We start from the raw sequence: 12,750 nt of genomic DNA, 5'->3' as shown, positions 1-12,750 counted from the left end.
TTAGTACTAACATCATACCTGACATATTCTGTGTATGCACCAAAGTAACCAGATTCAAACTTGTATCAATGCATAATCATGATCAGCAATAAGCAAACCTGAATTTGCAATATCCTAAAAATCTATGCTGACTTCATTCCACTGACAAGTTGTTTACTGCCTGATTGGGACTAAACCAGACTATGATAGCATATTAGTTTATCTTTTAATTATTTTTTTTTAATTTAATTTTTGTATTTTATGAAGGCATATTCCAGGTTAAAATGAACCAGCAAGCAATAGACACCCTAAATTTACAATCCCTGAGAACAAAGCCAAGCCATGTTGGATGATTTAAGTATAATTTTGTTCAGGTGTTCATTGAATGATAGATTCTCTTGAAAAATGACACCCAAAAGATATTTGGGAGTCATTTTTCTTGGTACATATTACAATCATATTACAATATCTAAGTCTTTCTCCAAAAGTATCTGATCCCTTTGACAGTGAACTATTTTTATCATTTTAAATCAGAGAAACACAAAGCAAACCTGTTCTGAAAGCAATTGAAGATAGTATTTGCAAATAAATTAAAGGAAATTGGAGAATACGCCTGAGGGACCAACATAATTGATTTAGACAAAAAACAATCTATTTTCACCTTCTGTTGATAATCCACAGAAAAACTAGCACTCTCTGATAGTTATCCGCGCCAAAACCCAATCAAACAACTGATTGTCATGATTTTCTTAACTTAAAAATTTCAGTATCTAATTTTTTCTATAGATACTATACAGGGTCTCCCCTTTCAAATGGTCAAAAGGCTAGAGTATATACAGGAGCTATAAAGAAATAGTTTGTGATGGACACCGATGGTCGGAAGTGCGCCGTTTTCAAAATATTGGATGTTGAAATTTAGAAAAAAAATCGATTGTCATCATCTGTATTAAAAACGCCTATAGCGATTTGAATGAAATTTTTAGGTTTTAAATGATAGGTAGTGAGGCAACTTTTTAAGCAATTGCAGGTGATGTGACTTGCAGCACATGCATGTTAATTTTTTTATAAAAAAAAGGTACGACACTGTTTTTTTGAAAAAAAAATTTCGAAATATTTTGTTCATTTTTAATAAAACACATTCCTTGCATTTTTGCGCTCCGACACACCGTCTTCGTGCAATAAAATAAAATCAGTACAAGGATCCTTCAAAACTTTTTTGTCATAACGAAAAGTTTGATATCATTAAACTACAAAATAAATAATTTAAACAAAAAAAAATTAAAAAACAGCCTAAAAAAAAGATAAATAATAATTTAAATAATAAATAATTCAAAGCAAATGTTCAAAGAGTTCTCCATTCATTTCCACACATTTTCTGCACCTGTTGACCCAAGATTTTGATGTGAGCAAAGACCCCTGGATCGTTTCTCAGAAAGTCCGCAGCCACCACTACTCTAGCAACAAGGTCTTCTCTGTTGGTTACAGGTGTTACGTAGATAAGTTGTTCCATGGCATCCTGGACGAAAAAGTCTAAAGGTGTCAGATCAGGTGACCTTGCTGGCCAAGAAACTGGACCACCTCTACCAATCCACCTGTTGTAGGTCTGATCTAGAAAAGCCGTTACAGTACGAGCCAAATGCGCTGGACAGCCATCGTGCTGGAACCAGAGTTCTCTACGCAACTGGAGAGGCACATCTTCCAGTAGACCCGGCAGAACATCTCGCAAAAATATTAAGTAACTATTACCGTCGAGGTAATTTGGCAGCACATATGGCCCAATTAAGTGGTCGCCAAGAATACCTGCCCAAACATTAATGTGAAATTTCTGCTGATATCCTCGGATGTGTTTAGCTTGGGGGCTTTCATCGCTCCACTCGTGGTTATTTCGAGGATTAAATGACCCCTCGCGTGAAAATTTTTTTTCGCCACTTGTAAGGATTAAACCTGGAAAACGAGCGTCTTCAGGAATAAGATGTTGCACCATTTGCAGTTTAGCGTTTATAACGGATGAAGATTATGGCTTTGTAGTACTCGGTGCACGGTGTTTTTGGCACAACCAACTACTGACGATAACTTACGAGTGCTACTATTGGGCTTAATTTGAATACGTGCCATAATTTCATCCTCTATAGTCTATAGCATCTCTTACCAGGCGCCGCCTTGCAACTATTTGATCAATCTGTAATGAACAACCATCGAATTTTAAAACATTAATTATGCAGAAACGGGATAGAGAAAAAAACAGAGTTTTACAAGTCATCATTTTTGAGTTTTAGTAATACATACCATTGAGTCGGCCTCCTGTAACCGTTGATCAATTTTAATGAACATTCTGCGTTCGGCATGATATGGAAAACGTTGCCTGGACAATCGCTGTGCCAACGAAGCATTTCCTCGCGCTTCTCAGGCAATCAAAAGCGATTCATTTTTACCAGTTTTCTTTTAACACAATTAGAGACCATTAATTAATTTAATTACTACTAAATTAGTGATAATATTAAAAGTGACTTTTGTTTGATTACTGTCACGCATTTTTCTCTTGTTCATGTGATCGCCTTGACAACATTATTTGCAACTGGATATGGTATCCCGATCTTCTGCAAAAATTGATTTCCAATCTGATCTCCTAAAAAAAGTGACTCCCATACCGTAAAAATACGATAATTGGTACGCACTGATACTAAACATAACAAAAACATGTACACACACACAATAATAATAATAATAATAATAATAATAATAATAATATATATAATAATAATAATATATATTATTATTATTATTATTATTATTATTATTATTATTATTTATTATTATTATTATTATTATTATTATTATTATTATTATTAAAACTGGATACAATTTTCGGGAAATTTTAGCCAGAAAAAAAAAACTAAGAAAATAAACAACCCTGGTATTTTCAATTCCTCAAAAAGTTGTCTCATCACCTATCATTTAAAACCCAAAAAACTAATTTAAATCGCTTAAAGTTTTTGATATCGAAGAAAAAAACGATTTTTTTTTAAAAGTTTCAACACCCTGTATTTTGGAAACGAAGCACTTCCGGCCATCGATGTCCTCTCTCAAACTATTATTTTATCGTTCCTGTATAAACTGTGGCATTTTTGACCATTTGAAAAAGGCATTTTGTAGGGTTTTAAACCAAAATATCGATCTTTTTCAACTTTACAGAGTAGCTGGTCAAGCTTTTCATCTCCTATAGTCGATCTTAAATAATTCTTATTATGTTTTAAAATACTAAAACTTGTTTCATTTGTTGTCACTGAGTATCCCGCAGTAGTAATCAGTTGACACGATACAAAACATTGCTGTATTGGTAATTTATATTGGGTCACTATCTCAGTTGACGGCTAACTTTCCTTGGCGATTGTATCATTACGTTTCTTGTTGTACATATCAAAGAAAACTTTTAACTGAGTTTGAAAATTTAAGTCATCTGGCCTTTCATTGAGGGCAAAGTGCTATTATTGCCGGTATGTTTTGAATTATAAGACAATTTTTAATTAAAGGAAATGTAAAATTATTAGTCGTGGCTGAAATTGCTCAATTAACACATCCAGAACGGAAAAACATTCCTTTCTTGTTTTTTCCGTGTTTTTTCTTTATCACTGTCAATATTCATATTTTTATTTAAGTCTTTAATACTTGTTATTAAGTTATTAATTTGATCATGATCTTCCCGAATGGCCTTTAATGTGTCTGTGGTGGATGAAATAATGATCAAAACATATATTTAATTCCTCCCTTTCGAGAGTTTCGAGAATAAAGAATATTTTTAAAAAACTAAGGCAAATTTTAAACACTTTTTTAATCCCAATGCTTTAGTCCTTTTTTTTTAATTCGTTCCAACGATCACTAATTATGTCATCAAGGACGTCAACAACGGGTTCATACGTCAAGTTTACAGCTTTTAAATTTTCATTTCTTACTGTCCATCTCGTTCTGGATACATTTTTTAATCTTAATTTTTAGCAAAGTCATAGGATTGAAATGCCAATTTAGATAAGTTAATATTATTTGTTGTTTAATGTTTAAATTATATCTATAGCAGTGCCTTTATCTGTTTTTTCTGTTACTACCTTAACACCTTTCTTTTATAACCTTTCTTTTGGGCTACCGTTGCTATCGACAGTGCGTACAACTACAGTTAGAATCTCCTTGTTGCTTGCATCTGGTTAGGAAGCCACATTACAGAAAATTCTTCTGTTTGTCAAGAAAAATATGAGTCTTTTGTATTGGTTTTATATATGCTATGGTTTTTTTTTGGAAAAAAAGCATTATTTATAAATATTCGCATGTTATTATCACAGAATTTGCTTTAAAAGTAACTTGTACTAGTGTTATTATTTTGAGAACATTTAACTTTCGGTTCATTTTAATCAAAAAAACATCATTTCTTATCTTTAACAATGGTGTACAGTATATCTGAACGCGTAGAAATTATTTTCATTTATGGTTGCTAGGATAAATGGTTATTACTGACAGCTCAGCGTTTTAACGAAAGACATCCAGTTCAAAATGTTTGGAATGATATATTAGGAGATAGAATTATCACCCCAATATTTATACCAGGAACTTTAAATAGCGACATGTATGCTCAAATGCCACAAAGGTCTATCGAACCCGTAATAATGCGTGAATTAGGAAATCAGAGGGACATACACGGAAATTTATTGAACTGGATGGAGCACCTTCTCATTATGTAGTTCCTGGTTGTGTGGGAATAGTTGGATGATCATTATCCTAACCAGTGCATTGGAAGAAGAGATCCTATTGAATGTCCAACTAGATCCCCGGACCTAACACCTCTTGACTTTTTTTTTGTGGATTCACCTAAAAAAACCTGCGGTTTTTAAAACGCAACGTAAGTCACTAGAGCAACTCCAACATAGAATAGTTCAGGAATGCCATGCTATACGAGAGAAACATTTGTAAATGGACGTAAAGAATTTGAAAGTAATAAAATTAAAATGTCAAAACAGTGTTTTTATTTATTGTTATCCTTAATAAACAGAGAAGAATTTTTTGAAATGTGGCTTTTTACTGTATCATTGCAAAGCATTTTCGTAAGAGCTTCAAGATGATATATCATCTTTTAAATGTGGCTTTTTAATGTATCATTGCAAAGCATTTTCGTAAGAGCTTCAAGATGATATATCACTTGAAACCCCTTTCTATTTACGATTTTAGGGGTGTATCTCCAAGGGGGCGCAGATAAGGGGATGTTATTATGCTTGTTTTTGTTCCTTGTTCGTTTTATAGAAACGGGTTTCAGAGTTTCTTTATTCAGTGGTGTGTTCCTAATTATGGCTATTTCAAGTTTTAAATTCACACCTTGTATGTGCTTATATTTAAAATTTTTTGAATTATGCAAGAGTACTTTGCTTGTTCCCATTAATAGATGAAAAAAAATTTACCAGATAAAATAGAGCAATTATTAATAAATTAAAAAAAAATCAATTTTTTCCTAGTAAAAAAAAAAATTTAAGTATTACGTCTGTTGATACATATTTATACTACCGTAATTTAAAATATGTAGAAAACGTTTTTCTATATACATTAATTTTTTATAGGTATTCCATAGGAGAACTCAGTTTACCCCATCTTATTAGCTGGGTGACGGAAAATTTAGGTGTGGACCTAGACCATCCGCAGCTCAGCCAACCGCCGCCAAAAGACACTGATTACCCACCCCCGAATATCTCTCAAACTATTTTAGACCAAATAAAATCATGGAACATTGACTATTCAGTGTCAACTATAGACAGGCTTGTTCGGGCCCATGGACAAACCATGCAAGATATTTATATTTTAAGAAAAGGGAAGTTTGAGAGAATCCCTGATGTGGTCGTATGGCCCAAATGTCACCAAGACGTTGTGAATTTGGTCAATTTAGCCGACGAGAACGATTTAGTGGTATGAAAAAATTCTGTTTATACACTTTTTTCTGATTATTCATTATCTCTTTAATGGGCAATTTAATAGAGTGCCAATGTATTAACACATCTCGTAGAGTAGTAGTAAATTATATTTTCATGGCTGTTTGTTCGATTTTAAGTAGGGCAAATGTGCATGTTAATTGGTTCAGTTTCCGATTATTACCTCTATGACCGTTTAAATTTAAAAAGCTTATTTATCGTAAAACTATTAAAGATACGAGAAAAATTATTATTATAATACATTTAGAGCGACGTCAGCTTTCGAACGTGATCTCTACTACCCCATTTGCAAATTCGTCCAGACAAAATGCCAATAATTATCTTAATTTTGTGGCGTTTTTATGGCGTCAATAATTTGATAATAAATGAATAAATGATCTACAATTCAAGAGCTTTTAATGTTTCAAATAATACCTCGTTTTTATACAGGGTGTCCCACTTAAAGTAATGTAAAGTAAATTTGTATTATCAGAAACATGATTAAACTTTTCTTTCGGTATAACGGAAAATCATGAATAGCATCCCAAAATTTATTTTACAAGAAAACCTTGAAAATTTTGCATCGTTTAAATTGTTGTTTATATTTTATCCTTTTATATAGTACTTGCTATTCGTTTTGAAAAATTGTGGGATTAGTCTAAAAATAAACATAAGGGAAATGAGTGATTTTGAATCGTCGGAAGAATCTGATCAGAATTTTTTTGATTCCGACACAGACTTTTAAAGAATTACTTTACGAACGGATAATGCCAAAAAATCAAAACTATTTTGATGTAACTGTGTCCCAATTTAATAGAATAGAATTTCTCGACCATTTTAGAGTAAGCCCGGAAGTAGCAAATAATCACACAATCTTAAACTCAAACTCTAAGCTGTATATTAATAATATACAGCTATTTTAAGGTTGTAGTGTCATTTTTTTTTGTTTATGTTTTATTTATTTTCCCATTTCCCACTGGCATAAAAAAGTGAGGTTATTTTTCTTCTCCACTCAACCCTTATTTGATGTTCGCACAGACGGTTTCAAATCGATTAGAAAATGTAATATTTTACGCATGCGCATCAAGAATGGTTTGAAAACAGTTTCAAACTTGTAAGAAATTTGCAGTGAGAACAAACCTTAAGTCGTATTGAAAAAGCAGGAGCCAATGATACGGTCTTTTAAAATACCACACCAGACATCTACTTTCTCAGAATATTGGTTTTTGCAATTAATTACCCAGTGAGAATTCTCATTATTCCAATAACTAATACAGGGTGTTCGAAAAATAGACGGAGATATTTCAATGGGTGATTCCATATAAAAAAATATGAGAAAAAGTTTCTATAAACATGGGTCCGGAAATGCATGGTTTTCAAGATACAGCGTCATAAATTTTTTTAGAAATATTATTTTTTTATTAACATTAAGAAAAATATTTACTCGATTTTTTTAAAATTTGGCAGTATTACTTGTTCTATTAAGAGGCTAATTGAGCTCTAATTAGATTAAAATTATAAGGTTCAGTGGCGATATCTTAGCAAATATTATTGGCAAAAAAATGTACGCCACTGCCTTTTTTTCAACTTTAATATTTGCTGTTTGATTAAGCATAAAAATACAACTTTTTCGCCTCTTGTATTTTTTTCGTATCTCACTTCGTTTTCGACAAAAAAAAATAAATACCGTTTTATTGCATGCCACTGGACAAAATTGGTTTATTAATTTTTGGTGAAAAAATCACAGGTGCCTTGGAAAACAAAAAATCATTTCTGCATGGAGGTTTGACATTGACAAGTGTCAGTTCTAGAAAAATAATTATTGTTAAAAAAATAATAATATAAAAAATGTATCAACCTGTATCTTGAAAACTGTGCATTTCCGGACCCATGTTTATAGAAACTTTTTCTCATATTTTTTTACAAGAAATCCCATTGAAATATCTCCGTCTATTTTTCGAACAGCCTGTATTCTGAGATGATACTCTCACATTAGTAAGAAATGTCACCTCAAAAGTAAATAATATTTTGCCAAATTGACTGAGGTCTTTATAAAATTTATCCTGCATGGTTAAAGAGTAGTATATTCTTCTCTGATCATCACCTAGTTGTAATGTGTGAAAAAATCTTGGTTTAAACGATTTAATTCCATTTCTTTTCAAACATCTTAACTGTACTCTTCCGCCTACTATTCTACTAACCTTCTTAAAGTGGCCCCCCTGGTTGGAGTCAGCCAGAAACTAAACCGTTGATTAAACATTCGATTTACTTTATATATCCTGGTGTACGGTATTAAGTGATCAGAATTGAATAGATCTTGAATATTCTCGATAGCTCCGCATACCATCCCCTACTAATCTCACTATTTCCAACACATCTCGTGAGAGTCATATTAATTCTAGAACTGCATCAACTATTAATCATAACAATGTGACATATCAACAATTTCAAGGGGTGCCTTAAAAATAATACTATTTTCTTTACCTAGCCATGTTAGTTTTTTAATACTTATACTCTTTGCCATTATCTTCTAGATTTGTATATTCAGCTAGATGGGGCTCCGATCCATAATGCTGCACCTGTAACAAGATGGCTCAATGAAAATTTTCAAGATAAATGTATTGGTCGCTTGATAGTCCTTTTGTAGCATGGCTCCCTTGATCTCATACTTCTGGACTGATTTCTTTTTGTGGGGGTGTTATCAAAAATAAAGCTTTTGAAGTCCATGAACTTTAGAAGAATTATAAACTTGAATAAGACAGGCATGTGAACCAATTTCTAGACATGAATTACGAGGAGTTTGCTTAAGAAATAGGAAAATTTATGAAAAATGCATTAGAAATTATCGTAGTTTTGTCGAAGATCTTGAATTTTAGTTTTTTTTTTATCCAGTGTAAGTACGTACTTAATAAATAGTGTCCTAAAGGTAGTTTGCTCTTGAATCGAAAAATATCATACTACATTAAAAAGTACCTCTATGAGGCAGCGCATTTCGAACCTGGGCAAAATGTGCGCCTTATTCAGCCTCCTACTAAAAATGAAAAAGATCGCTCAACAAAGAACCAAAATATTGGGATTGTATCCATCTTGTGTGGAACACCCTGTATCGGTACTTTTCTAAATAAGTTCTTGCCACGCCATTAATTGGCAAAATATTGTTAAAGATAATTCCATTTGGTGGAGGTACAGCAGTCTCAGGGGCAGTAGAATGCCCCAGCAAGGAATCAAGACCAATCATTTCTCTGGATACATCACAAATGAACCGCATTTTATGGTTGGATGAGGAAAACCTAGTGGCCTGCTGTGAAAGTGGTATAATAGGACAAGATCTGGAAAGAGAGCTGACCTCACTAGGTTATACTACTGGCCACGAACCTGACAGTTATGAATTTTCTAGTTTAGGAGGGTGGGTGGCTACAAGAGCTTCAGGTAGTTGTTATTTTTACTATTTACACTGTTTTTTTTTTTAAATTGACTATTTTATAAAGGGATGAAGAAAAATGTTTATGGGAATATAGAGGATCTTCTAGTGCACGTAAAAATGGTCACTCCCAAGGGGGGTGCTAGAGAAAAATTGCCAGGTACCCAGAATGAGTTGTGGTCCGGACTTTAACCATGTCATCATGGGCTCCGAGGGATCCCTGGGGGGTAGTCACTGAGGTGGTGTTAAAAATTCGTCCTCTACCCAAATGCAAGAAGTATGGTTCAATAGTGTTTCCCGATTTTGAGTCTGGCATGAAGTGCATGAGGGAGGTGGCCAAACAAAGGTAAATAACTCCCTTGACAGATTGCTTTCGTCTTATTTTACGGGACATTCGATTCATGACATACGATTTGGTTTGTTGTACTTAAAAAAAGATTTTATAATCAACATTACAAAAGTCTATGAAATGAAGGCTTCAAGACAAGACTATACAATGCGTATTGTCTAATTTCTTTGAATAAGACAGGGCTTGTATTTGTATTTATAGTGGGGGACAAAAGTATGGTCAAAGATCTTAGACCATTGAAAGGCTAGAATTAGCATTGCCATGGATTTATGAGCAGCTTGTTTGCTTGCAACATCTCTTATGCAATGATTTAGTACCAAATAATATAGTACCAAACGTAGAAATGGCAAAAAACACATAATATCATAAAAATTAGTCACCTATTTTAACAAGCACACAACAATATTACTGTTCTTTTTTAATAAAATATGATAAGATACTCTATAAAGAAGTCAATATTCAAAGTTAAATGAATGCAGATAACGTCCCTATATAGAGAAAAGGCAACAACATCAAAACATATTGTTGATTCCCCTGACACAAGGAATCTTTACCAGTGACGTCAAAAAGTATTTACATGATAAATAATTATTAATAATAGATTATGGTTTAAATTATTTATAATATCACCGTTTATGACCACCATTAGAGTAAAGGTACCTATCTAATAAAAATCATTTTTATGGACATTAAATATTTTATGATTATTAAAGATTTCTTTTTATTATTCTACGTTTATGATGACAGTATCATGATGTTATGACAGTATCAATGACTCAACCTTTTTTTTTCAACCAAAAACTAAAGAAAAAACACAGAACTTCACAAATGCCGAATGTAAACACAAAGCCATTTGACAAGACATCAGTTTTTGCTTGCGGTGTTAGAAATAAGAATGTTAATGGTTTTTTTTTTGCATTGAAGATGTTTGCGATTAGAGTAAAATATATCTATTTCTACTTTTTATTTGTAATCAAAAATCTAACATCAATAGGTTTAATTAACATTATTATATGCATTAATATATAGCTAAAAATTTCCTCTTTTGAAATTTTCGGTAAACTTGACAACAGAGAATCGATGAATATGTTTGTAAACAAAACATTTCCCTTGCCCCTGTGTACATGTTGAACTCAAACAAAGTTGTTGTTAACTAATTCTAGTCTTTTAATGTTCTAAGTCTAAGATTCCACCATATCATACCAACCTTCACCCAGCAGTTTACCAGTTAAAACATATTTTTTTATAGAATTTAATATATCTATAATTATTTTCTACAAAGGTTGCCTAAAAAATCTTGTGCAAAGTATAATTAATTAATGATTAAATAATTCCACTCATTCTGTTATGCATTCATTTATGTACTAATTGAAAGTATGTGGCTTGGGCTATATGCATCTACTGGGTTGGTGGAAGGAAAGGTGTAGCGGCAGATGCCAATACAACCTAGTTGTACCTACATACAGGGTGTTCATTTGAAAACTTCCCATTACGGATTTATCGAAAACCACTGTTTAAAAAAAAAAAACGCCGAAATACGTCAAAAGGTTTGTCAAGAGGGACAACTTTCTAACCTAAAATTACTTCATCCCCTTTCACCCATTGCCCCCCAGGGTCATCCTCTTAAAAATTTTAAATGGCAAGGTGTATCGAGTAATAGCTTGTTTAAAAGGTCTTTCGAAGTCTTTTATTTTGACGTTTGATTTTCAATCCGACCTAAATTAAACTTTCAGAGGCAATGCAAGTGGCGTGAAGCATTTTATATATATCTTCACAGATATTATATATATATCAGACATCTGTATAAATTTGTTCATTTATATTCAAAGTGTCTTCCTGTAAATTTCAGATGCCAACCAGCTTCGATACGTTTAATGGACAACGGGCAATTTAAGTTCGGTCTCATCCTGAAACCGGCTCCCTCTTACTTCGGCCTGATCCTCGACGGTCTAAAGCAGATTTACCTGACGGCGATAAAAGGATTCGACTTAAATAAAATCTGCGTGATGACGCTTTTGTTCGAAGGGGACGAGCAGGGAGTGAAGCTAAACGAGCAGAAAATTTATGAAATCGGTCAGTCTTACGGCGGAGTGCCGGCGGGTGAAAAAAATGGCGAAAGGGGATACATGTTAACGTTTGTCATTGCATACTTGAGGGTAATTAGATTAGCTTATTAACATAGAGGTTCTAGATGTTGATGCATGTGAGGGTGTACGTTTTTTCCACTTATCCACTTGAGTCTATTTAAATCTATTTGGCATTAAATTGTAGATAAAAGGACGCCATGTAGGGTTTAAGTAAATACAAGGGTTTGCATATGACAGGTTTGGTTTGGGGCATGACTGTAGTATACTCTGGAAACGCATGTCGTATTATAAGGTGGTCCCAAATTCAAAGATCCTTATTGGAACTTTTATAACTATACGTGTGAGGCGCCCAATTATAAAACTCTTTAGATCCGTGCTAACTAATTTTACAGGAGAAGAGAAAAACTTCCGGATTTCTTGTAAGAACAAATTTTTGTGGTTTTAAATGAAAATAGACATTTATGACAACTGTTTATTTAAATATTTGTTACTAAGTAGTAAATTTTTGTTTAAAAGAAGTAGTTATGGACAAAAATAATAAGGATATAACTAGTTTTGCTACCTCACCATGGAACTAAAAAGTTTTGTTTCAGTATCTGTAGGATTTAGGGAGTTTTAAATAAGTAAAAGTTTATAATTTAAAAACAAATATTTTCTTTTTAAATGAAACTTAAAAATTAAATTCTTAGTCCATCGTCTTCTTCCATGGGTTCCATTCCTTCTTCTTCTTCTTCTTTAACTTCTGTATCATGAAGTGATTCAATGGCGTTGTCAATTACTTTTTTATAAAATGTTTAATCGACCTCTTCAATGTTTCTCCACTCTAAACCAAAATGTTTTTTTAATAAAGCATCCACATCCTTAAGCTTGGCTGGTTTTACTGCACATTCCTTAGGAAGAGGCTCCAAATTTGAGGTAGCCAAGGTTTTTTCTTTAACTTGTATATCCCGAAATCGCTTTTGTAATTTACTTCCC

General features: G+C 32.8%; 1 protein-coding gene across 1 annotated transcript in view; it reads left to right on the top strand.

Annotated features, from left to right (window-relative positions):
- The window catches only part of LOC126740085 (alkyldihydroxyacetonephosphate synthase), a 34,742-nt gene that overhangs the window by 10,961 nt on the left and 11,031 nt on the right, over positions 1 to 12,750 (top strand). The window contains 6 exon segments of the mRNA XM_050445963.1: positions 5,574 to 5,916; positions 9,083 to 9,347; positions 9,407 to 9,474; positions 9,476 to 9,562; positions 9,564 to 9,685; positions 11,538 to 11,844. Coding sequence (XP_050301920.1) covers positions 5,574 to 5,916; positions 9,083 to 9,347; positions 9,407 to 9,474; positions 9,476 to 9,562; positions 9,564 to 9,685; positions 11,538 to 11,844 — 1,192 coding nt within the window.

This window comes from Anthonomus grandis, chromosome 1, assembly GCF_022605725.1.
Source record: "Anthonomus grandis grandis chromosome 1, icAntGran1.3, whole genome shotgun sequence".
NCBI classification, from domain to species: Eukaryota; Metazoa; Arthropoda; class Insecta; order Coleoptera; family Curculionidae; genus Anthonomus; species Anthonomus grandis.
Note: the sequence above shows the minus strand (reverse complement) of the source record. Positions and strands in the feature narration are given on the sequence as shown.